This window comes from Serinus canaria, chromosome 4, assembly GCF_022539315.1.
Source record: "Serinus canaria isolate serCan28SL12 chromosome 4, serCan2020, whole genome shotgun sequence".
Classification (NCBI taxonomy): Eukaryota; Metazoa; Chordata; class Aves; order Passeriformes; family Fringillidae; genus Serinus; species Serinus canaria.
Window position 1 is genome coordinate 10,654,420 of NC_066317.1, and position 27,212 is coordinate 10,681,631.

Sequence of the window (27,212 nt, forward strand, 5' to 3'; positions counted from 1 at the left end):
TCAAAAGGTGAAAAAGCAGTAGGGTTAGTAATCTTAAAGGTTTCGATATAGCTGAATTGTCTGAAAAACCAGATGTAATTGATACTGAACCTGAGTTAATGAATTTAATTTTAACAAAGCTTCAGTTCCTGACTCACTTGTTATTTTTAGCCATCAATCTTAAATTTATGTCTACTTTTCTGTTCTTGTTAAAGTAAAAGGATTGGTAGACTGCATTCACTGTTGTAAAAAAGTTAAAACTTGCACTTTTCCATAGCTGTGGGAGACTGCTAAGCCAAGTTAGAAATGATACTTTTTCCTACACTTTTAGTGAGCTTTACATTAGACAGAATCCAGAATTATTACTTCATCGTGCCTTCATGAATGTAGATGCCAGCTGAAGAGTACCTTAAACTGTAACTAAATGAAAGGGCCTCAGTACTACTTGGCCTTCCCTGCATATAAAGTATTCAGTCTGGCATCATCATTAAGAGCTGTTTTACCAAGGTACAACATAGTCAGAGGGAGTGCAGGCTGTAGAGGTCTTAGAGAATTCCAAAGATGACAGTTTTAATAGCAAGACATGCTGGAACTGAAAATCATTATTTTGTTAATTTTAAAGATCTTTCAAGCAACCATGATAGCAAGATGAACCGTGATTCCTGAAATACCTGTTCAGATAAAAATGGACAGTGGACAGGAAGTGTGTGAAATCTCAGTGTTGCATTGTATCAATGAACAGGGGTTGCCCTTTTGCCTGGCTTTCTATCTCTAGAGCCTTAAATCCTCAACATCTCTGGTATTTCTGCTCTAATTACCAGCATAAATCTAGATCCAAGTAAGTTGATGTGCAGAAGGATGTATGCTATCTCTAGATTCTAGGTGATCAAAGCTGATGGGGCATCAATCAAGACTTTATGGGGACTTTAAATTCAAAACCCTAAGGGAAGATTAGCATCCCCCATGGGGTGACCAATCCCTGGAGTAACTAAATCACATCAAAGAAACGATAGTAACTATCACATATCAGAGAAAAAAAAAAAAAACCTCCAAAAACCCTAAGCAAACAAACAAACCAGACCCCTAGGACACCCAAACACTGTAACAATTCCAGAGGACTTTTATCAGACTCAGACTTAAAAAGTGAGCTCTGACAGCTCACTGTAACTGCTGTCAGCAGGATACTAGACTGGTAAAAGCTTTTGTCTATTGCTGAGGAGTAATCTGGAGTCTTCACTTCTTACCTTTTGCACAGAGGCCCTAACTAAAGAGGTGGAAACATGCAAAAAGACACAAAAGGCCCCAAATTAAACAAAAAACTGGAGATTTCCATGTAATTCAGGCCAAATAGAAGTCAAATATAATTAACTTTTGAACACATCAAAACATGCACTTGAGGACATTGGCTTCTTCATTAGGGTTTAGCATTCATTTCTTAGAGACTTCCATGGAATTTGCTGTGAAAATACTTCTTTTTAAAGCAGACAAATTTAATGACAGGCACAAGAAAATCTGTTATATTCCTTATGAATTAATGTATTTCTACTTCATTTGTAATGTATGACTACTTTTGCTAGCATTTACACATTCTACTACTACTACTACAGGCAGCTGCCAAGCAGCAAGGTTTCTGGTGACTGAAATTTTATTGTTTAATATACAGCTGAACTTCAATGAAACAATGTTTCTTTACAACAAGCAGTTTATTTAAACTATGAGAATACCCAAGTTACTCACATCGTAAAAAAACTTAATCCATCAAAAATTCTTATCTATATTAATAAATTTCATATTAAGCAAGAATTAATAAATATTTTTAGGTTACAATATACACTTAGCAAATATTCTATAAACAGGTTATACCACTCTGGTTTGGAACATGAGAACTATAAAAGTTTGAAAAAAACATCTGTATATGACCTGCAGATTTGATACCTGCATTCAAGAGTAAAACAAATCACATCAATTACCACTTGTATTCTATTTTAAAATATATCTTGAAAATAAATTACTGCAACCAATGCCTAAAGTGAACAGGTGACCACCCATGTAACAAGATCAACTAAAATAAATAATTTACAAAAAAATTGTTCCTAGCACAAAATCATCATAACAAAACAATTATTGCATTTAGCTCTGCACAGAAAATAATACCTTTTCTCATAGCAATGTGAACTGCTGTAGATGCTACATCTATGCTACCACCTTCTTTAAGCTGAAAACCGTAAACAGCTTATTTTGTGCTAGAGCTACAAAAGTATTATAATGCATTTATTTAAAAAAATATTCAGAATAAGTTTATCTCCAACTAATACTAATTTCTAAGAAACTTCAAATCTTAAGAATCTTTACCTAAAAATCAGTAGGTCAGCTTGTAATTTCCCTTTTATTTTGAATTTGAAATACCAGCTAACTCTTCACAGAAAACATTTATCCTTAAAAAAAGGGAATTGAGGAAGTTTGGGATGGTTTAAGAGGCCAGAGAATTAAAATAGGAGGTTAAACAGCAATGAGCCCCTCCTTTTCCCATCAAAGCTAAGCAATCTGCCAGGCCCACTGAAGTGGCACACCAAAAGTTACCGTCACTCTCTCTAGACCTGCAAACACCAGCTGGAAATAACTCAGTCCTTTCGTACTCTTCTTTTGCGCACTGATTTCAGTGGACGATCTCCCATTCCTTCATCAGCTTCTTTCTTCTGGAAAAAAAATAAATTCAGCATTAACATTTTAAATTTATTTTAATTACTGAAACTGGCACGCTACGTTATTCGTCTTCCTGAATTCCCCAGTCATTTTATCACTAAATGCAGCACTTAAGTGATGGGACATTTTTTCCACACTACTAATGTAATGATTAATGAAGTGGGTAGAAGACTTTTCATTTTTTTATTCAGAAAGAAGAGAGCTGTATGTTTAAACTGATGTCAGAAATTTGTTTTTGTCCCTGTCTTTGCTGGTTTAAAAGAAAAGTGACTTTTAAATTAATTTACCAAATTCCTTAAAGAACACCTTTTGCTAATTTTATTTCCACTTCTGAAGTAAGATGCATTTAGAACATTTTTACTGTTCCCTTTGGAGAGCTACAAATAGAGCAAACTGTCCTTAAATAGGATGTGGTGTTCCCAGTTTAAAAGCGATGTTCCCAGTTTAAAAGAAAAGCTTTTCCAATGTGAAATCCATCCTCATACCATGCATTGCTTCCTCACTTTCCTGCATCACCTACTGACAAGTACCTCCTTTAGAAGGAACAGCTGACAGAATGTGGCTTAGCCTGAGTGAGGACATGGGGTACACGATTTGTTCCAGACAACTCGCAACAGAAACACCTACACACTGAAAATACTCAAAGAAAAGCAAGCCATGGCCTCACTGTGACACCGTGTAATGCCACAGACACATTCAGAGCTTGCTATTACTTTCACAAGGAGTCACGTGAATCTTAGTAGATACTGTATTGCTGCATAAATGTACAAAGAAAGGAAAACTTCTTACAGGAACAAGAAAAAGTACAGAATAAGGGGTAATGAACAGAGACTTTTAGTGCTGAAACAATGCAACCTCATGCAAGGTACAGTTTCCTTGAAGAGTTTTACATGAAAAGGAGTTAACATTACTTCTTTAACCTGGAAAGTGACTCATTTAGGGATTGACAAGCACAAGATGATCAATGGGTGGATCTAAATGTTTCAGACACTAGCAGTTTCTAAATGAATGAATAATGAGTAGCTGACAAACAAGAAAAGCACAAATTCCATTATACAGTGATATTTTATGAAAACAATTTTGTAGAATATATAGCTGACTAGATTAAGTTGCACAAGAAAAATGAAACTGCAGACGCTGTGCTCAAAACCAGTATTTTGTCATTTTGCTTAACACCTTATTTTGGAATAAAAAACCCCAAAATCTAACTGAAAAACTTAAGGTTTTTCTAGGTCTTGGGATGGATCAATCTGCTGCAGCATCCAAATTTTCAAGACCTGCAATTCATTTAAGAATCTGTTAAAAGCTACACTCCTGTAAAAATGTTTCACATTTAGGGAGCTGCCCAACCACTTCTATACTGTACCTGTATTTATGCAGAGCACTTGAGGTGTAAAATTCAAAGGAAAGCACATTTCTACCTCACAATTTGTTTTATGGCTCAACAGAAGAAAAACACTTATAGGTAACTGAGCTTAGTTAGAAGTACAATGTCTGACAATGGCAAGGAGAAAGTAGGGAAAGATGCAAACTTACCTCATCTTCTGAATCAGATTTATTTGACCTATCACCTTCTTGACTTCTATCTGGAACTTCATTTTCTTCTTCATATGGAACTCCACTTTCTTCTTCATCATCATAAATATCTTCACCACCTCCACCTTCTGCAGAAGAAATTAATTTTACTTTGTAAACAGAATTATATTACAAATACTCCACAGTAGTATTTGTATTTGTATTACAATACACTACATCCAGGCATACCAGTAAGGAAAATAAGCCAATTTCAGTCCTAGAATGAACTGCTTGTTTAGAATAACCCATAAAAACATCTCTGGGATACAGAGTAGAATTCTCATGAATTAGTAGAAAGTGATAACTGCCAGATTTAACAACCAATTTTAACAGCTACAACTTTGCCTCTTTTCATAATAGTACATACTGTCTTCAGACTTGTTACTGACTTAAAGGACTTGATTTACGTTACTTTAAAACTAGGTATTGTATTGGACAGTTTTGAGAGCAGAGTCCAAAACAGGACAAATGACAAAATTCTGATTTAGACAGAGAAGTAAAAATATTGCAGTTATCAGTCACCCAGCATGGGAGACACCTACAGCCTAAAGGTACTTCCCCTTTTCAGCAGGGAATTCTTCTGACATACTGTTTTGTTTGAGGGATAAGCAGCTTTTTATTTCCACCCTTCTTGTGCATTTTTGCAATGCAGAAACTAGCCAGAAAAGCACTGTACTCCCCCTAGCTCATTCAAAGTATGCCCAGAAGCTTGCATTACACTACTGCACTACCAGTATTCTTTGTAATATCAAGAGTAAACAAATCTTAAATCTGACAGAAAGGATATTCGTTAGCATTTTGCAACTTAAGAGTCTGCCAGTGGCTTATTTAAAAACAGCAGTGAGTAGTGCTCAATTCTGTCCTTGTCAGGTCACACCTATGTCTCATAAGCACTGCTTAGGTGTGAAAAAAAATAGGAAAAAACCAAAAACAAATGCCAAAAATCTGTACCCACACCAAAATCTTACTATTGCATCTGAGTTAAACTGAAACAGAAGTATCCATACAAATTAAGAATGTAGTCACATATTAGACTTGACTCTCCTGATTCTTGGTGATGAAAATCTAGAAATACCTAATTTGTTAAAATATTTGAGACTTCTGTCTCAAATTCAGAAAGTCAAATTTTTGTACTGTAAAAGTCCCAAGAACTCTGGCTGCAATATAGTTATAAATTGAGCCAAACAGAAACCAACTGTTATGAACTGAGAAGTTAGTTTTGCCATATGTCAGTATACCTGGTTCATGTCTACTGTGTCTCTATTTCTGTTATCCTAATGAGAAATATGACCAAATAATGAAGATCATGTTTAAGAAAGATGCAGACGAAGATCTCAGTCCCAAAAATAAGCCCTTAAGAGAAGAGCTTGGCAGAAGTTCACAAAGCCTTTGGTCATACTCTAATAAAGAGATCGGAAATTATAAATGATGCAAATGCAGCTTCTCCCATAAGTACGAATTTCAATAGAGGGGGAAAAACCCCAAAGAAAAAATACTTCAGATATTAGAAGGTGTAGAACCTAGAACCAGAAAACTATACTATTTAAAAGTATTATTTTAAATTTAACCATATAGTAATTTAAGCACTACTTCATATAAATAAATGTAGAACTTGACAAATATGGTTCAGACTGTGCCCCTGAAATTCCATTTTGTGGCAACTTCAATATCTTTCTACAGGTCAAGGAAAGCAAGGAGACAAAGCAGACAAATAGACAATGCCACAAAAATTAACGCAGAACAAAATAAAACAGTAAAGCCCATGGACAATGCCTTTCAAGAAGTTCTCTGTCAGCAACTCATTGTCGCTGGTGTTAAAGAAATCACCAAGTGTTTCTAAAATGTGCTGTTGTGCCGCGCTTTCTTTTTGTTTCTTTTTCAAATGGTCCCATGATACAACGTGGATTTCGAGTCACTCAGTATTCCACAGCTCAAAACCCCACTGCCTCCAACTCCAAAAAAAACCAAAGGAGGAGGTAATGACTATGAAGGAACTGTAAAAATCATAAGGAGACAAAAATAGTAGCAGAAAATATTTATGACTACAGATACCATAGAGAGAAACTAGCATCTGGACCTGACGGAAACTGGCATCCACCAGCTTGAAGTTCTACCATCAATAAGGAAGCAGAGGGAAGAAAACAGATAGAGACCCACTTGCAAGTCCTGGCCCAAATTGCTTCCCTTTCCCAGTACCTGAAACAGGAGCCTCCCTTCCCATCTTCTTTGTATTATCCTTTATAAGTTCTCTTTTTGTCTCCTCCATTTCTCTTCTCTCTGTAGCAAAAAAAATCAGGAAAAGGAGGCAGAAGACAAATTCTCTAATGCTTTCCAATACAAAGAGGCAAAAGAGCAATAGAAAAAAAAAAAAAAGGGAAGATTTCAACCTGCAAGTGTAAAAGGTGGAAGGAAGCTGAGGGAAGTTAAGCAATTCTTAAAGCAAGAAACAATGAAGTCATATGACAGCAAAATGTAATCCTTCCCTCTGAAGCCTAGAATTTAATTGAAAACCCTGGATTAGTCATTCAAAAGCAAGCTAGGTTAGTTTTCTTCTGTGTTCTGTTTAGTAACTAAAAGTAACGGTCTAAAATAGAACCTACCTTTGCAACACCATGAACAGCTGTTCCAAGTACAATTTAAGAAAGCTGTAGGAGCTGAACAGTGTTCCTCTGCAATTGCCCGGGCCTTATTTCTAACATTGAAACACACATTTTAAGGTATTATTTATTAAGTGATGTGTTGTAATTAAATAAATTAACTGAATATTGGAACTGAGGAATGGCAGCCTTGCAACAGCAGCATATTATGTACAAACTACAATTTGCATCAAGACTGGGACAGAGTCTGTAATTCAGGAGCAAAGAACGGGTCGAGTAGAGTAAGATCAAAAGGAAAATGTAGGAAGATACAACATTGAAATCATGTACCTACAATTTAAGCTAAAGTCAAGAATGTATGTAGCAAAACCAGAATAATTAAGTGCCTTGGTAAGGCTCTGCAATAGCAAGGCAAATGGACTAAATTTGGTGTGGCAAGCACTATGCCAACTATGTACTCAATTCTGTCAGTAGTGTCATGGAAACTGCTGATAATGAGTGAACTTTTAAGTAGCACAGACAGAAGCCATCTACACTCATGGAACATGGTGCTAAGACAGACAAAACCCACCAAATTTCAGTCAGTAATACAAAGTGATGTCAGTACCAAGACAGAAACCTCAACAAAACATGAATGTCTGCTATGTCTCTAATTATCCGTGCCAGTCCCTTGTCACTTTCTTTGTTCTCACCAGAGAAGAGTGAAATAAGAGGCAGAATCTTGCAGAGTTCTGAAGCTAAAAATTTTCTTATCAAAATGGAAATCAGGTGCTATTCATTATATAGACACAGGGAAATACTAACAGCATCTCAAAGCTATAGCTGAGTAGTAGCCAGTAATCTTTGATACTGGGATACTGACAATGGGATGATTTAATCCTTGGATGCTGGAGTACAGCTCAACCTACTGAGTCATTAATTTCTCCCCTGGACAGTAGGACACACCTCTACAGGTGTGCAGAAGGTTGCTAAAAAGCAACAAAAAGGAAGCTGCAGATTTCAGTATTTCAAGCCTAATGTATTTTCAAGTTTTAACAAGAATAACTCAAATCAGTGACCAACAGAATAGTATAATCCTCCCAGAGAGGTGTAAGCATTTTTATGTTAGAGACTTAAAGATATTCCAGACACATTTTAAACAATAAAGTGACTTTAACTGCTTCAGATACTTATATCTGAATAATTAAAATGTGTTCAATATATGAAATATTTAGAAGGGACAACATATGTATCACCGTCTACAAACATAAAAAATAGTGTTGGAAGCATGTTCATTTCTTGAAAGTGAAGAAAAGCCTTACTTTCTGCTTACATTTATCAGACCTATTAGCCATGGGATGTCACTCACTGAAAGTTACCAAAGATGAAAAAAGGTTCAGAGCAAGGCACATTTCACACAGTCCAAGAAAACAGGTTGTAATTACTGGCAATGCAATCCATGAACTAGTTCTATTCATGTCTTTAACCAAACTGTAAGCTGACATACTCTTACTCATCTTACCATCTTCATCAGTATCTTCCTTTTCTTTTTTCTCTTCTAGTTCATCATCTTCAAACTCCTCTGTCTCTTCTTTTAGTTTTCCCTTTGTAATTTGCTTAGATACATCAGGCTTTTTGAAGTCAATATATTCATCTGATTTCTACAACAAATTAAAAATCTATTTATATTTCAACTCCAATTAAGAATTAAACAGGCTCTGTAAGCTAAGTAATACCAATGGCATATTAAAAGGGCACATTGTTGCACAGATGCTCAAGAATTTCCAAATAAAATATTAAGAATAAAACCAAATAAAAATATAGTAAATTTCACTAACCTTTCCTGGCCAGCAGAACAACACAGTTAGACCAACAGGGAGAGCTAAAGTCAAGATGTAAAGAACCCAGAGCCATGGGTGTTCTTCTGCAGCAGTCACCAACTGACTAAACATACCAGGCTGTGTTTAAAAAAAAAAAAAAGAAAGAATTGCATTTATATCCCTCTCTACACTTAAGTAAGTTTATGAAGTGTACTGTATACATTTATACTGTCCAAAAACACTTCTTTACCTTTGCTTTTTAGCAACTAAGGCAATATTGCATTTCAGTACTAGTAAAGCAACAACTTTACAAATTGCAAATAAGTGGCAGGTAAGAAGGAACAAATGTAGAACTCCAGAACTCCAAACACACCAGACCAGCCACAACTCAACTTTGTAAAGTAATACCTGCGCACTTTACCAACTCAGCTGAAAGCTCCCAAAGCACCAAGAGCCTGAGGGCAGCAGCTCCTAAGGAGCAATGCTGGCTCCACTTGTAATATCACCTTCTCTCCTTTGAGAGCAAATTATTCAGAGTAAATTGTCCTCCTAGTACAACTCTGACTTATAGAGTAGAGACACTTAGGCAAGTGCCTGGTGCATCTCTGTAAGAGGTACATCAGCAGCTAAGGAAGTTTGAGAGGCACAGTGGAACAAGGGGACACAAAGGAATTTTTTTGCCATTGGGTGTATACAAGTTCACACATAAACCGAAACATTTTGGAAAAGGGCAAGGTTGTGTGAAGAGACAGCTTTCCTGCTTGCATGGACAGATATGCTGTTGCTACTTGCTCACTCTGTGACAAACAGCAGCTGTAAGGAATTGGCCACATTTGCCACCAACCCATTATTTCTCTATCTGCTGCTGCCATTTAATCAAAGAGAACAGAGGACTGTTAAACAGTGCAGGCAGGGCCCATGATCCCATATGGCAGAGCAGATCCATCCCACAGCATAGGCAAGGAGAGAGGAAGGCTGTCCAAGTGCACTACACAAACAAAATGTGGATGCACACAGAGAAGCACACACCTAAACAGCCAAAAGCCTAAAATTATTGAATAGAAACAAACACTGGACTATTCATTCCTCATGGGAGGGAAGCATCAAAAGAATATATATCATGGATATAACCATAAGGAAAAATAGGGGCCATGGGGCAGGAGTTATTTGAATATAAGTAACTCAGCCTTCATTCTTTCACTTGCTCTCAGGTACTGAATTTATAGTTTCAATGTGAACAGCAGAAGGCTTCACAGGAAGTCAATTTCTCACTAGGTGTTTAAGTAAAATGCAGTATCCCGTTAACCTCAAAAAAATATTCATCTGGGAAAGGTAAAAAGCCAAACAACAAGACAGAAAACCTATCAGAGTTACTCAGCAAAATTGTTAATTGCAGACAAATTAATACTCTGTTAGCATGGACAGAAAATTCTTCCAACAGCACAGCTTCCTTACTACTTTCTATTATCAAGAACATAGTAAAGTTTATACCTCATTAGCACTTGCTACTAATTTCTTCAAGCCCCAGCTATCTGCTGCCCAGCGATCTGCTACTTCTTTTTCTGAACATATGATGAAGTTATCAAAGTAGATATCAGATGTCATAGACCAGAGTTCTAAACCAATAGCACTGACAGCAGTCATCTTGAATGGGTGAAGATCTTCAAAATAGTCTGGGTTTGGTATTTTCCGAGGGCTCCAGATTCCCTGTTAATGAAAACAAACGTAATCACATTTTCTATAGTTCAAAAAAAGAACAACTTCTGAAAGAGATTTTAAATAAAAATTCTTATTATTTTGAAAATACAAGCAGTAGAGTTTAATTTATCTAAAACAGAACTGGAAATAGCTGTAAGATTTTGGCAAATAGGTCTCAATTTTCATGGCTTTGGGCAAACCTCCTAAGTAATTTTTTCTTTTTTACTGCAGAGGTTAGAGTAATAACTGTCTCTTACCAGAAGTATTTGAGAAAATTTTAGGAAAGGAAAATTCAGCCTTATGGTATCAAGTAAGAGCCAAATTTTGTTTGCAAACTTGTTTAGGATCTTACCCTCTGAGAGATCAGTTTCAAGTACTCCCATAACAAAGTAACTCCCAATACATAGTAACTCTCTTAACTATCCAACTGATTACCTCTTATATTTGGAGGGGAGGAGGGGACTTTCATTATCCAAAATTGACGCTTCCTCTAAAATTGAACTAGTAAGGCCATCTGCTTGCTGAAAGGCTTCATTTGTTAAAATTAAAAAAAAAATACTAATTCAAAAGACTCACGTTTAAAATCCTAATGTAATTCAGAATACAGTTCTGAAGACCATACTAAATAAATGGTATCAATGAAAATTGTACAAAAGTCAACTTTAAACAGCTAAGTTGTTTTAATACAAGAAGAATTATTGTTTCCCAGTATACTTCAAGGAAAAAAAAAAGGCAAATTAAAAGCAAAAAAATCTCGAATTAGTGAGGGTATACAGACTCATTCTAAAATATAAATATACTGCAGAAAAGCCTATGTAAATATACTACTTTGACTTGCTTGCTCTGCTGCCTCTGTATATTTTAGCCATGACCAACAATTTGGCTTTTACCTGATAGTTAGGATTATCTATCATAGGTGCTTTCCATTTTCCTTTATACTTTGGGTTATTCTTCATGGGACGCACCCACTCTCCACAACCAGGTGCAGTCTCACATTTTGCATTACGGATCTGAGGGGCTTCCCACTCCCCATCCATTTCTTCATCCCTAGAGAGAAAAAAAAAATTACAAACAACTGCTTTAAGATCTGCCAGGTGTCAAACAATGGCAGTCTGAAGTTAGGGTCTATGTGTATTGTTGTAACAACATCAGAACTCTGACCAGCTCACAGAACTTTACCCAACAGTATAAACACTTTTTTTAAGGAGTACTACACCTTTTTACTTAAAGGTCACATGTTCATATCTACCACAGCATGACTGACTTCAGTTACATTCCTGGCTCTGCAGACAGCTTCAAAGACTTCTACCCAGGATGCTTAGAGATCCCTTTGAGATTTACATTATGATTTCAAGTTATCAACTTGAACTGTAGCAAATTCTTTCAAAGTGAACCTTCACATTCTGTTTGAATTTATATATCTTCAGAAAACAAAAGGCAAGGACAAGTTCATGTTTTTACAGAGCAGTCCCCCACACCAACAAATATTTGGTCATACCATACACATTCCAACTTACAACCTCAAAAGACAATGAGATGTGTACTGACTTCCATAACTAATAATCTGCCACAGAGAACAGTCTTATCTACAAAACACATTACCAATCTGCACTTACCAGTCCTTCGGTTTTTTTGCATTAGGGTCTGGAACATACTGTGGTTCATCATCAAGCCACCCCTCAGGCTTAACAGCATCAGGATCTTCTATTTTGGCAGGTTCATCTTCATCCCTTCAATTATAAACTTATGTTAGAAAATACAGCAGCCTGACTTTGAACCAATATTTTGTTCAGAGGACTGCAACTGGCATGAAAGGGATGACTTTCAAAAACACGACAGAATTAGACTCACTGATCATGAGCATTAAACATATAATTATCTGCCTATAAATATCTAGAGTATATTTATATTGTTTTATAATGCTATTTAGTCTACAAATTGCTGATATCAAGTGGCACGTGTCAGTCAGGTCTTCCCACTAAGGTTTCCCTAATCTTCCTGAGTTGCCATAAGAACAGTAGTTCACACAGAAGTAGAAATTCATTGTAAATTAGAACTATAGGGTAGAAAAAACTTCTTATTCATGTGTAGCAAGCTTAGTTATTACTTTCAACCATGCAGGGCACAAAATCAGCAATTAATGATTTTATTTGTTTCCTTATGCCCACCTCAAATACGTTTTCAAACTTCAGTGCTTTTAGTGAAATGTATTCCAATTGTCATTAACAACCCCCAAAATAAAACCAGTCAAATCTTTTAAGTAAACAACCTGTATGTAAGACATTGTAAAAATTAAAATGTTCTCCTTACCAGTCATCTGGTTTGACAGCATTTGGATCAGGTATTTTAAGTCTCTCATCCCAATCATCAGGCTTCTTATCAGTAGGATCCTCTATTTCTTTCGAAGGATTTACTGGAGGAATCATATTCTCAAGTAGACTTCCTTTACTGACAACTGTTTGGTCGATTAATATTTCAAATGTATCATCTGGTTTTAGCACTAAATTGAAGAAATTTATATTGAAGAAATAAGGTAGCCGTTTAATTTTACAAATATATTTAACCAAAACTATAGCATAAGCACAGACTTAGTCAAATAACAGCAAACAGGATCCTCACTAGCAGAGGATACAGACTCCTCACTCAGGCACTGGATCTGGACACAAAACATCACCCTTGAGGGGATGTATGGCCAACATCAGGTCCCCAAAGATTAAACTTGAAGAAAATTCAATGGCTGAAACACATCCAAATACATTCTAAGAGATTTTTCAAAAACCTACCAACTTGGCCAAAATTCTGTGGTTTTACTTCAAAAGCACTGAGACTGAAAAAAGAATCACTGTCCCAAAAGGCATATCTGCTACTAAATTATAATCTCACACTTGAAAGCATGGGAACACAAGAACTGTAGCAGTAACATAGCAGAAGGATCAAAGCAGCATTTTCTATCAGGTTCTAAACTCTAACAGCCATTTTCCTCAAATGCCACACTGCAAATGCTTACACATTTGAAGAGAACTTCCTGGATGTTAGCAAGTGTGAGAAACTGAGAAGCCAAGGTCACAGAACTGAGCACAGTCAGACTTGGTACCCAGATGCATCCAGATCAATTTCTAATAAGCACTTATAAATGTGCTCACTGGTTAAATAGCAGATTCAACTGCCCATTTAACATAATAAAGATTAGTAGTAAAAGTAATTACTATTCTACTTTTATGACAGTATTATAAAAACAGGTTAAGAAAACCACAGAAAACCACTGTCTTGTAACAGTTTCATAATATCTAATGATAGCCTTCCACTCTGAAATTTTCAACAGCATTAAAATATCCATAAATGACTAAATTAAGCCCCCATATCACCTTTAGATAAAACACAAAGAACTAATTTTTAAACTCCTGTTGTCACTCACATAAATACATTGGAATCACATAGCTCTATGGAGTCTGTTTGAACAACTGTAACATGACAAATGCAATTCTCTTTTAAGTACCTTGATTCATAATTTCTCATGAACAATCCAAATACAGGAATGCATACATTCCTTTATTATGATATTCCCATTATCTAAAAGGGCAAGTTTGCTGTGGCATACTACAGCAATCTATTTTAGAAACAATAAATTTTCCCACGGCACAGCACTTGAACATGCCTTCCATTATTACTATTCGGTGGAAGCTCCTAAGTACAGTCAATTTGGCTGGATTTGCAGCATGTCATAGATTAGCCCATTCTCTGACTGCTCAAAAGTTAGAAAAAGGGGATAAAAATTAACTTTTATTTCTCTGTATAGTTCACTGGTACAAGAATTGTCAGATGGATTAAAACCAGCCATTCACCTCAGAGTCTGTGTAGACCCATTTGTTCATGCACACGGCTTCGGATACAGGTGCTGGTGAGAACTCTCAACATGTGGAAAAGAATGGTGTGTGGCATGCTACAGATTTAACTGAATTCCTCTCAACTTTGACACCTTCCCAGAATATTGGGCAGTTGGACATTTTAATATCTTTCCCAGTAAAAATTGTTTTATTACAATAATTACTAAAGGCATCTATTAGTAAATGCTAGTCAGGGCTGATAAGCTTTTTCTGTAACTGAATATTAAGCAGTAGCACCTGAAAGCTACTTTTATGTCCTGCAGTTAAGCCCTTTCATTAAACCATTTAACCCAAATCATTAAGCAAACACCACTCAGAATTAACAAGCTATTACAAACAAAGACTCAATTACAAAGCTTCAGCAGACAAAACCATATTTTTAATTTCTCCTTTCCAACATAAGAATTGGAATTCCATTTTTAAGAATTGAACAATACCAAGAGTATATAGATGCGTCTTCTTGTCCAAATAGAATTTTTTTAGGTCTACATCAGGACGTTCAGCATGTTTTTCATCATATTCTCCAGTTTTAGGATTCTTATGTCTGAAGATAAAGTGTAGTTTGTAATCTTCTCCACATTTATCTGGTCCAAACATAATAGTGTAAGGTGTTTTGTCAAAAAAGTATTCCTGTAGAAGCAAGAAAGCTGAGCATGTGTTATACTGGACATTTTATTATGTCACTTTTGGTACTTCTTTTTCTTGGTGTGAAGCATAGTTACCTAACTCTAGAAGGTAAATGAAAAGTGGTAGGGTAAACTATGAAAGGAATTCAACAGTCCTCTGGAGTTCTCTTTTTCCAGGGAATGGACTAACTCAGTCTCTTCAAGGAAAATGAATGCATTTATATATTTAGACTTTATCCTTATGTTAAGTAGGAATGCCTGTTACAAATCAAAACACCCAAGTATCTCTCTCCCTCTACAAACATTACACTAAAAGATGGCAGGGAACTAGTTACTGTTCTTCATAACAATTTTCTTCTCCAATAAAGATAAACCCCAGGATATTAGTATCCAGTATTTTATAAGTACCTTTTCCTCTCCGCATTAAGTAACAGCAACAAACAACCCTGAAAATATCAGATATAGTTATTCTCCTTCAGAGTGTGTTGCATTACACAGTTATGTCAGTATCTTTACACTATTTATGTTTTCTGTATTTGGAATACACAGTAATATGCATGTGCTGATCAGTAAAATTGTTTCACAAGTTATGACTTAAGATCCTATGGCTTCTATTAATTCAGAAAGTCATATTTAACAGACATAAAGGTCCTCTGTCCTGCACATCAGACAACACCCATGAAGAACCAAGCTGTCCCTCAAATGAACAATTGATAGCAAATATTAAGCATGAGGACATACCAGATTCAAGTCATTGCTACTGGAGAGAAGCTTAATATATGCACCACCACAGTCAATGCCTTTTTGAAAATTCACTTCGTATCTGGGCAAAGAGAAAGTGGCAAAAACATTCTGAGCATCAGAAAAACATGAATTAACTGCTAATCTGCAGTTCTAATTATGAATACATTAAGACTGCATATTAGTACCTACTGTCAAAACACATCTATGTAAGCAAAATGTTTAACTTATTAATAAACATCAAATAAAAAATCTGAAGGATTACTTACTGAACAATCAAAGGTTTATCATCAAAAACAAATGCTTTTGTTAGCATTGCTGATATTGCATGATACTTTGCCACTGATTTTAACACTAATCCTCTGTCTCCAGGCATTGCATTTTCCTTCAGCTCTTCTACTTCCCATCTTCCTAAAAGACACACGCACAAAGTCTTTGAAAAAGCGCAGTCTGAGTAAAGAAATCACAGCCTTGTTGAAAGTAAAGAGTAATAAATAAAGCTTAGTTGCCAAAATAGGGCAGAAATGCTGGCATCTTATGTCAAAGATGTTATTTCTTGTTGTTCTCAAATTTACAAAAATCTATAAGTAAACTTTATTACTGTAGATCTGTATCTTTAGGTTGTGATATCCTACAATGGCTAGAGAAACAAAATATTTCTCGGGTTTTAAATTTACTTCTACCATCATCACATAAAAAACATGAGTCACAAAGCACTGTGTAAAGCTAAAGACCAGCATCATTACTTTTTTCTGCTTACATAGAATTAAAATCTCTTGAGTCAAATCTAATTACAGGGTAAACGAAGCTCCCTCCTCCTCCCCAGAGTCTTTCCAGGAATTATCAGATTTGGTCCAAAACAAGCCTACAGCTTTGAAAACAGACAATTTTTTATTTATACATTCTCCAAGTTTGGGATAAATACATGCATGTCCAATATCCAAAGAACAAGATTTCTTCTAAAAGGGCAGTTACATTTTCTCAGAGACTAACAGGACAAGATTCACTGGGTTTTTTTCCAGTAAAGAACACAGCACAAAACACCCTACTTTTACAATCCACTGTAATTTTGAAGAATGCCTGTGTCAATGTAAAAAAGAAGAAAACACCAGGAGTTCCTCAGCATGTAATTTAGAGAAGATTAATAAACTGTGATGTGCAAATGAAACAGTGATTTACTTTTATTCAGCTGAAGTGTGATTAGTAAAAGTTGTTAAGGAAGGGCAGATATGCAAGTCAATAACAAATTCCTAGTTTCTTCTAGCCTCATAGACAGAAGGAGGAGAATTCTATCCTCTTCAATAGTGCTCCTTCCTGGAAACTAAGGCCAAAGCAAAACAACAAGACTGGAAAAAAGAATTGGCAAGTAGTTAAGAAATGTGTCTTTATCACAGACTTTATTAAATGTTGAATTTTCTGACTTCAAGCAAATAAGACTGTTTTGACACTAAAGACAATTTTTTATCTAATATGAATCCAAGTAATCAGAGAGAACTCATTTCTCATAAGCATCTCATCTGTGTGGCTATCTCCTCTGCAACTTCTTAATTTTACCAATTAATTTTGGTAACCACTAAATTTAGAATCATCAGTTCTACTCTGTTCTGAAAGTCATGCTTGCTTACCACTTTCTATCAACATAACTGACTTCATTTGACATAAGAACAGTAGCAAATACTTCTCTGTTGCAGCAGAAACTTTCTCTTCTCCCCACTCCCTCTTGAATGAAATAAAACTCAGGTTGCAAAATTATTCCCGCAGATCAGGCAAAATTTTAAGCAGCCAATTCTAGACTAGGAAATCACAAGCGCAAACTGCAATGATTAAACCATCAGTACAATGTTTCTATTATTGCTTTCCAAATTTGTTTTGGGCTACTCTAAGACTAAATTGTACAAGAACCATTGAAGAGCCCTGCATTCAAGCACAGGCAATCTGAAAAATAGTTTTAAAAAAATGCAGTTTTAACTTTCTTGTTTCAGAGGCTATACCAAGAGACTAAGCCATGAATCAGTAGTAGGACAGATTGAGGAAAATGGAACACAATGCTTTAGAAAACTATTTAACAGCTGAAATTGAAGTGGTAAATCTCTCTCACAGGATTTCAGAGAAGACAGTTCCAAAGAAACAATACTTATAAACAAACAGTATTAAATATTCAGTTTCCAAAGGGTATTCTGGTATCATCCATGGCAATACACTATTGGAATGACAAAAGAAAAGTTATCTTCACACTAAATAACCCAATGAGCAACATTTCACTTCTCAGTTTCAGGATAACAGTCATTATACAAACTAACATTTTTGACCTATGCCATCTAGACATTCAAAGACAATTTATGTGTTATTATTTCTCAAAAAGCAACAGAACATTATAAACTACATAGTGGAGGTAAACATTAAAGTTGCTTACCATCATATTTAGCAACATTATCATCCATGTCTTCTTTCAGAGTTACAGACAACACCCACCTAAAAAAAATTGTACTGGTCATTGATCTATTTAGGCAAAGCTGTATTATTTAACAAACAAAGGAAAAAAAGCTTTTACTTCTAGGCTGCGAACCTGTAATACTGATTTTGAGTCAGCATCATAGAACTGCATGTAGCTCTAAGAACATGCAGAGAAAAATTAAAGGAGAGTAGTCTAATACAGCATTTAAAAATACTTCCTAAAAATGTAAATGAATAGACAATTAAAAGTCTATTTTTAAATTCCTCAATTATTTAATTCTGAATAAACTTCAGCTTTATATACAAGTTCAGTTTGGCAGAATATAATATGTATTTAATGTAAAAAACGCACTGAAAATAGCAAGTTTCAAGTATAAGACCTTCAATAGAGGAAATACCTTTCAATAGGAAAGAAAAAGAAATTAGCCAAATGAATCTTAACTTCATCTGACAGTAACAGTACACACACATAGCAGAAGACAAAAGGGAATGGTAAGTCACAAATGCAAGATTACAAGTGCACTGCACACAGGAGATCCAACAGGGCAAACACACTCCTGATCTCCTTGATTCTATGAGCAAGGAAAACTTGGCCATCTCATTAAGGGTATCACAAGATATGCACAGACTCCACACAAAGTGTTCCTCTGGAAAGGGAAAAAAAGAAAAGGGCAATCCACCCTCATCTGGACATACAGAAGTTCTATCTGAAGCCATGCACAGGAATATCTTAAGCCAACAGCGCTGCTGAACTCTTTATTGTATCAACCACAAGAATACATTCTAATAATTTATTCTGGAAAGAACTGTTTTCATTCTTTCTGAACTATCCTCTGCATGGAGTGATTCAGGGATGAATACTCTCTCTTTTCTGCTTGAATTGCAGTCACATTTGTTCACTGTTAGCAGAGATGCTGGAAAAGCTTCACAGTATAAATAGCAAACTAGATCCTTGGCCTACCAGGAGAGAGACCAGTGAGGACATAAAACATCTCTACAAGTCATGTGAAAAAATTTCCAAGGCCCATTTTCAAAAAAGCTACTCTATTCTTACCTAGTCAATTTATATATACTCTTTTCAACACTTCAGGGAAGAAAGGCAGCATGCTGCTTACTTTCTCATAAATTTTTCTTCCATACTCCTTAGTCTTATGTAAATTATGCGAAGCTAGACCAAAAAATCCCAAGCATTGTAGCTAAAACTTTGAACATAAGATTTAGTAGGAAGACAAACTAATCTTTGAACAGTTCTCAAAAAAGCTAGAAACTTGAATGAATGATATCATTCAAGTACCCCAGTTAAATATTTGCATCTGTTAATCAAGGTTTTCAGTGGTTTGTTTGGTTGGTTTTTTTAACAACCATCATCACCTCTTCTAACATTTTTTTCTGTCATCATAGGTGCTGTTTTTGCACTTAACATTTAGAACTGACACATACCTAAGATCACGTGGAAAGAAAGAGTTTGCTACTGAAATGTAATGGCACTTCACCTCTCAGCTAGTTAAACCCAACTGGCTAAAGCTTTAGATTATTTTTCTTAATGTCCACAAATCCAGGGTTTATTAAAAGCTTCCTTAAAACACACACAGAAGAGTAATGTATCTGAAATGATAAATGTCCAGCTTAACATTATGATGTATTTGGAGCAAGCCATAATAGTCTTCCCAATTCTAATCCCCATAAAAATAATTTTTACAAAGATAGTAGCAGAAATATGAATACAAAACAAGCCATGCCACTGTGAGTTAAACAGCTGAAAGTAAAAGTTTATCACTTTAAGACATAAACTTACCCCGACAATCCTTCATCAAAGGTTTCTGTAAAATACACTTCCCCAGTTGGCTTTGGAGTCTGGTACACAACCTAAGAGATACATATGGATACACATCCCAACATAAATTACAACTGAAATACACTCTCCCATCTCCAGAAGTAATCCACCCAAGCAGAACAGATGTTGTTCATTAGAAATACCCAGCAGCAGAAAGCCACTTCTCCCCCACCCACATTTCAATAGTTTGTGTGCACCCCTCCAACAGTGAGCAGTTTCATATCTCTGAATTTTAAAAGTTGCTTCCTCTGTTCAAAGCTCATAACTAAAACTTTGTTACATCTTCTATGAAACAAAACTCGAAAAATTTTTCTGAACCTGCACCAAATCTGCTTCCTCCCCATTTCTTTCTTCGCATGTTTTCCATTCTTGTTTTCCCATCTATTACCTACATCTGTTTTGAAGAATAGCATACAGATTTTCTGGTATAACAAAGACAGTGCCAAGAGGCAGCTGTGACTGATGAAGTCAAGAAAATGGTCTAAAGTTAAAGTCTCAGTGAGACCAAGGTGCTTTCCACTTACTTCTTTAGAAGTGGCATCTTAGGACTTGGAACAAAAGGTTCTGTATCTAGATTGAAGAAAAACCTTTTTCATGACTATTGACCACAGGCAGATTCTACACTTGGGCGTAAGAGAGTCAGTCATTAAGTTTGCCCTGTATGTCACATATAGCAAGTGAAAAACTCAGACTGCCATATTTGAGACCCACTCCGTTGTCAAATGCAGATTAACTTGCTCTAGTTATAACTATGCATTTTGTATTTAACCAGCTTGAATTAAAGACTTCTGTAATCTTACCTCTAGAGAAGATTTATCTCTGTCAACATCAGCTTCTTGCGACTGCTTGTCAAAATTCTCCACTTCAACATCTGCATCCAGATTGTCTTCATTTTCCATTCCTGCAGCCACTGAGCTAATTATCAGGACACCCAAGCACAGACAGTCCCACTGGAAGTGCATCTTGGTTATCTGAAGAACTTAAAGTTTTAGAATTTAAATATAATTTCAACAATATTATCAGTATTATTTAAATTTTACCCCAGACTTTATCTAAAAGAGGAAAAAACCCCATTAAAATAATGAGAAATAGCTATCAAAAAGTGTTGTCACTATAATATCTTAATTTGCTTTTTAAATTGTTTTTTTTTTTATTTCTGAGCCCTGACTCAGACTCTTTTTCCTCCTGTTTTCCCTATGGAAGTGACTATAGCCTTTTCCTTTACTTTGCCAAATGTAGCAAGAATCTGACTGCAATACACATGCTTTTTGTGAACTAAGCAAGACTGCTTTTATTTTTCTCATCTGTAAACAATCTGAACAAGTAAGTAAATTGAATCAGTCTCTATAATCCAGCAATAAGTAACATCCCTTTCATTAGGAAAAATTAAATTATAGATTTAGAATGTATTATTATCCACTGCCAGAACTGCATTTGTATTTGCCCCTACTTCCAATGACTACGTTTAGATGAGTGCAAAGTATATACTGGCTCCAGCTCTAAGTGCCAAATGACACTGTAAGATAATTTCAGAAAATTATCTGTCTTCATTCTGTTTAAAATTATTATCCACTAACTTTCAAGTTTAAGTTAGGTAGAGCAAGAGTTTAAGATTAAATGCAAATACCTTCCCAATTTCAAGGAAACCTGAAGATCTTTAATATGTGTAAGTATGAATGTCAATAGCAGACAATTGCCCCAGCCTCTCAATCTAATCTGCTGTGAAATGGCTGTTGCCCAGTATTTTTTGCTTCACATCTGGAAGACATACAAATCCAATTTTATGTTAAGAGTATCCAGTGGTTTGAGGACGCACAGTGTCAAAAATGCCTATGCAAGTTTCCTCAAAGTTCTTGCAAAAAACGTGTTTTTTTAAAAATTATTTTTGCCTGAATTTGTAAACAGAATGAAGACAGATTCTAGACACCTCTGCACAGGTATTTATCACCTGTTTCTTATTAAATTATATTCACAGTAAGCTTAAATAAATGCTGGTATTTATTTTGCTATTTTAAGACATTTTCAAGCCTTGCATTACTTGAAGACAGTACTAGTTATATTAAAAGCTCTGGTGTTGAGGTACCTTTTGCACCTGAGAGAGTAGCCACCCTCTCAGTTACATCATCACTCCTCAGAGATTAAATTGTTTACCACTACAACTCTAAATATCCCAGCAATTATAGATACTATCTTATATTGACAGTGTGAATTTCTTTCTTTCTTTCTTTCTGGCTTTATCAAATTTGATAAGCAATTCAAACACTGCAACTGCACCAATAATTACTTCATCATTCATTTTTTAACACCTGCAAGTTTTATCAAGCAACACATATAGAGATCAAACAGTAACAGGGCTTTATTTCTTTTACAATCTATTATTATTAAGTGCACTGATTATATTTAGAGCCAGGATATACATAAACCACAAGATTACCATAATGAAGTGTTTCACACACCAGTACTATATCAATACTAGGAAATAATCAAAAGCCTCTTTTTTTGGGACTAACACCTATTTTCCACAAAACTACATTAATCATATTACCATTCTTTTTTTCTCCCCTACTACTATCCACAATTCCTGCCACTCTATGTGGGACTTTACAACCTTGCTTGAAGATGGTGAGTCTGTGGTTCCCTCTTTTTTTCAGGTGATACATTTCAATAGTTATCTACAAATTTTACTAGCGTTTTTTATTTGACTTTTTTCTTTATTTTTAGGTTAAAACTAGAGATACTGTTAATTCATAGACCTCCTTGCAGTTCTAGAATGTAAAATAATCTTGCCCTGAAGATTTAAAGTACCTGAGTTTATCACAGGTGAACATTTAATTTTACAGTGTATTTTTGAACACCTTTCTTTGAGGAGTATTGTTTTTTACCAACCCCATTTTCTTGTTCCTTAACCATCATATTAGGACAAGCACTCAAAGAATTCCATATCAATACCTTCTGGACTCCTTAGCTCCTAGCTAAAGTGTCAAATATTAACCAAGTATCAGACTTGCATTTTTAGCATACAGCTTGCCTACCTCACCTTTGCTAGTTCGTCATGCACATGGTCTCTGCTTCTCCTAAAGCAGAACAAGAGGTACAACTTTCTCTTCCAGTTCATTTCAGGTGTGTTTGTGTATGATCCAAAAGACTTTTCACTTACATAGCTGAAATTTTACTGTAATTAGCCCCATGCACTTCTCTTCCATACACAGACTAACACGGGCATCCAAGAAGACACACAAGTACTCACCTTTCCAAACAGCTCCCTCACAAAATTTCTGGTGCTTTGTTCCCACTGAAACCTATCACTACTCCCTGATTCTACCTAGGACTTCCCTAACTTCCTTCAGCTTTCAATTATATCTCTTACTTCTTCCTTCAAGAAGAGAAGGCACATTTTGACCTCTGACCTTTTGATATACTTTTAAAATAATCCCAGAAATGCTGAAATACATTATCAAGGCCAATTACAGTTATCATTCAATTGCCAGGCAAAGATGGTTTTAACCAGTCCATGACATCTTTCACTTTTGTGAACTCTGCCACACGAAAGTCTTAGAATATAAAATAAATCTTTCAACTAAGCCAATGAGTTTCTGGTCTCAAAACAGAACTGCATACTACACATTTAATTATCTTTAAAACCTACTGAACTTTCCTAATTAACACATAAAGACTTATGAGAAACTTTTCTTACTGTATTTTCAAGGTGGCAATGAAAATAAGCCAAAAGGATTCCCACTGTTATAATTTCCTCAGCAGAACAAAGCAAATTAGAAGATCCTATGGCTCTCACAAAACACCAAACACATTTACTAGCAGTCTTGTCAATGTATCTAAGTTCAGACCTGTAATTTTAAACATACGTTTTGCATAGCTTGGTCACTTTTTGCCATGGGTAACTACAGCACAGCTACACATCAGCAGGACATTTAAGCCAGCAGTACTATTGCAAAGCATGCTCTAGGGACCAGCAACAGTGCTGCAACATCAGCAGAATATTGCACCTAAAGTAACAAGACGCTTTTTCTGAGACACAGACTAGTATTTATAAAAGACAAGGCGTAAGCTGTAAACATATTCTGATGGGATATTAGAATGTTTTTCCCTACAAGGACAGGTAAGCAGTGGCACAGACTGCCTAGTCTCAGTCCTTGGCATTTTCCAGAAGAGCCAAGAAAAAATCTCTAAGCAAGCAGGACAAGCCTAAGGGCTGCTGCTGTTGTGAACAGCAGGTCAGGAGAGACCTCCTGGTGTCCCTTCCCACCTGAATGATTTGATTTGGGTTGCACGGTGCAAATGTGCCCACCTTTGTACCTCTATACCATGGTCTTTTGCAAACTGTGTACATGCCATTAAGTGAGTGGCATCATTATTCCATCTGCTGCAGAACTAAGTAAGAGGTCAGGATCTTCTAGATTACTAACTTTTTTTTGGAATGTGAAAACAGTTACGCCTTTTCCATGTAACTCTCAGAGTTCTGAATTCTCAAGCAGAAAGGGAATAAGACAGCCGTTCTCACTCTGAAGTCCAAAGCTGCTGCATCCAGTATCAACACATGGGCTATTCATAGGGCCAAATATCAATTCCATCCAGGGCTAAGAAAGGTGGAGGATTTTTTCCACACATTCTTTCTTCCATCTGTAACCGCGAGCTGCTTTATTCCTCCCCTATTCTGCTACATTGTCATCAACCTGGCATAAGACAACATCCAGCTGTAACTGCTCCAAGAAACGCATGCAAGAACTCTTACACAACTTTAAGTTTTGCTTTTATTGGGTGTGAAAACTGTACCTCCCTCCCTCTACCTGCGATGTTAAGCACCCTGCGCCGAATGTGAAGTTCAGCACTCCCGCAGGTGCCTCGAGATATTTTGCTGCTACAGCGAGCTCGACTTAAACCTTCAAGACGACCTTATTTCCTAATTTAAAAAAATAGACCTTTGGGTCAAACGGCAACCCCGTGTTCTGACACCACCCAACACGAACTTGCTTTTTGGGATACCTCGAAGGTAGAACGAAGGCCGCGCTTCTCCTACCCGGCTCGGGTGAGGGGCCGAGCTCCCGGACCCTCCCGTGCGGCGCCTCCACCCAGCTCCCCCGTGCCACCCTCGGGACCCGCCGCCGTCGGGACGCAAGGGCGAGCCGGGGGCGCCACCGCCCACCGGGGACCGAGGAGAGCGAGGCGGTGCAGGGCAGCCACCACCCCCTCCCCGCCCCACACGGGATCCTCACGCACCTCCCGCCGGCACGGCGGGGCTGGGCGGCCGCCGCTTCTCCCGGCCTGGTTACCAAGCACCGCGACGCCGCTCCTCCCACGGCGGGCGTTTACCGGCGGCGGTCCTGGCTCTGCCCGGCCCGCGGCGGGCGGTTACCGGTGGTTACCGGCGGCGGTCAGGGCGCTGCCCGGCCCGCGGCGGGCGGTTACCGGCGGCGGGAGCCGGAGCCGGGCCCGTTCTCTCGTCCCGGCGCATCCCCGGCTGCGCATGCGCACGACGGCCCCTCCGCTCCCGGGGATGCGGGAGCAGGTGCCGCAGCTCGTGCCGCGCCGCGCCGGCCAATCACGGCGCTGCGCGCGCGGCCCGGCTCAGCCGACAGGAGCCGCGAAGGAGCGTGTGTGGGCGCGGAAGATGGGCAGCGACCTGCGCCAATCGGAGGTGCCTGAACTGAAGCGAGAGCCAATGAGCAGCTAGATCGCGGCTACGGGCCCGCCCTTCGCGGGGACCTCAGCCAATCGCCCGCCGCCATTGGCCGGCCCCGCCCCTCGGCAGTCGGCGGCGCTGCCGGGCGCTTTGTTGGTATGGCCGTGGTCCGCGGCACGGGACGGCGGCTGGCGCCCATCGCCCACCGCCCACCGCCCTACCCCACACGCCTGCAGCTACGGAGCCGCCAGGATAAAGAATTTTCCAACCTGTAACCTCGAATTAACGAAACCCTTAGTTACAGCGGTATATTCACCCTGACGTTTGAACATATGTGCTGCGAAGCAGAGCGAAATAAAACCATCTTAAATAAGTTCCTAAGCCAAGTTCCTCTCTGCCTCTTGTACTGAAGACAAGTGTTGGCGTGCCCCTTGGAAAAGTCCCTAAAAAGATTTAAGACGAGAAGGGAGACATATTCAGAGAATTGATAACTGTGCTTCAGTGAAAATCAAAATTGTTTGAATAAAACATTATTAATATTGAACTGTTTAAAGTCGTATGTTTCTTAACTAATTTTTAATTAGTTGTTTTCATTAATTGTGTGAAATACAAAGCTGTGTTTCGTGTCAGGTACATACAGGCAATGTGTGTATTTGTCATTGAGAAATGTGTGGAGGCTGACGATGGGACAATTGTGAATTCTAATAATAACTGAGGAAAATAAAGCATGGAAGAAGGCCTTTGAACCTATCCTTTGTTTGCAATTAACCTTAGTTGATTTAGGAGCATTTGAATTAAAGTGTTAAGGATGTTGCTTTTTGCTTGCAGTCAGGTCTTAAAGAGTGCTGCAATAATAACCCTTTTGAAGTACAATTTTAGAATATTGCTTGTATCCATGAAACTATAGCTTTGGAATATATGTAAGGAAATATGCTTATCTCACGCCTTAACAAAACAGAGAAAAACAGCTTGAGAAAGTAAGATGAACATCATCTCAAGGATTTATAATTTTGACCAAGGGAAGCTGGACATCACTGTTATGAGATTTATAGTCATTGTAATTAAAAAGGCAGACCCACACCTGGGGAGCTGGACTTCACCAGATGGGATTTGTTTTTATTCTTGCAGAAACTGGACCAATATCTCATAAATTACCACCACCATCTGGGGACCCTCCTTTTTGGGACACATCCTGAGATCACAATTGTGACATAAAAATTGGAAAATAGAAACTGCTGATGAGTAAAAATTGGAATAGAAACTGCTGAGAAAGCTTATGAGTACCCCTATAAATACCTGTAAGCCCCAACTATCGGCAGTTGGAGGGAAACTGCCCCCACTGTATCGAGCGCTGTGTTGCTCATACTTTACCATATTAATTAATAAATTGATTGCTGCTTGAATATTGGCATAGTCAAGCTTCTTATTTATAACAATTGTAAGCAATGCCTGGTTTTAGCCAGCACGAGTTTTCTTCACAGACTCTTACTGTGATCCTTAAATCAGTGAAACCTCAAGTTTGCTAAAACGAACCTGACAAGCTTCAATAAACAGAGCCAAAGGGAACTAAAGATTGGACAACTGGGATCTTAAGTTTAAAGCCCTTCAGGGATATTGAAGTAACCAGAAGACAGAGAGGGGATTAATGCCTGAAAAGTTGGGGACTTGTCATCTGAGAAAAAAA

General features: G+C 37.3%; 1 protein-coding gene across 5 annotated transcripts; it reads right to left on the reverse strand.

Moving 5' to 3' along the window:
• Nucleotides 1-89: 89 nt before the first annotated feature.
• Nucleotides 90-25,278, reverse strand: CLGN (calmegin). Of its 5 annotated transcripts, none has more exons than XM_050973533.1 (16): nucleotides 25,126-25,277; nucleotides 20,691-20,869; nucleotides 19,852-19,922; nucleotides 18,016-18,074; nucleotides 15,872-16,013; nucleotides 15,603-15,684; nucleotides 14,673-14,865; nucleotides 12,662-12,851; nucleotides 11,968-12,081; nucleotides 11,242-11,398; nucleotides 10,145-10,360; nucleotides 8,672-8,791; nucleotides 8,356-8,494; nucleotides 6,454-6,534; nucleotides 4,219-4,346; nucleotides 90-2,672 (listed from the first exon to the last, which is right to left on the reverse strand). In XM_050973533.1, exons 2-16 carry the CDS (start codon nucleotides 20,850-20,852, stop codon nucleotides 2,601-2,603), a joined length of 1,926 nt encoding a protein of 641 aa, XP_050829490.1. In that variant the 5' UTR covers nucleotides 20,853-20,869; nucleotides 25,126-25,277; the 3' UTR covers nucleotides 90-2,600. The 5 variants fall into 5 exon arrangements, 4 of the variants coding, with proteins under 4 accessions (XP_050829490.1, XP_018777977.1, XP_009095751.1 ...); XM_018922432.3 differs by having other exon boundaries at nucleotides 90-2,675; nucleotides 25,126-25,275; XM_009097503.4 differs by having other exon boundaries at nucleotides 90-2,675; nucleotides 20,691-20,861; nucleotides 25,126-25,267.
• Between the last annotated feature and the right edge of the window lie 1,934 nt (nucleotides 25,279-27,212).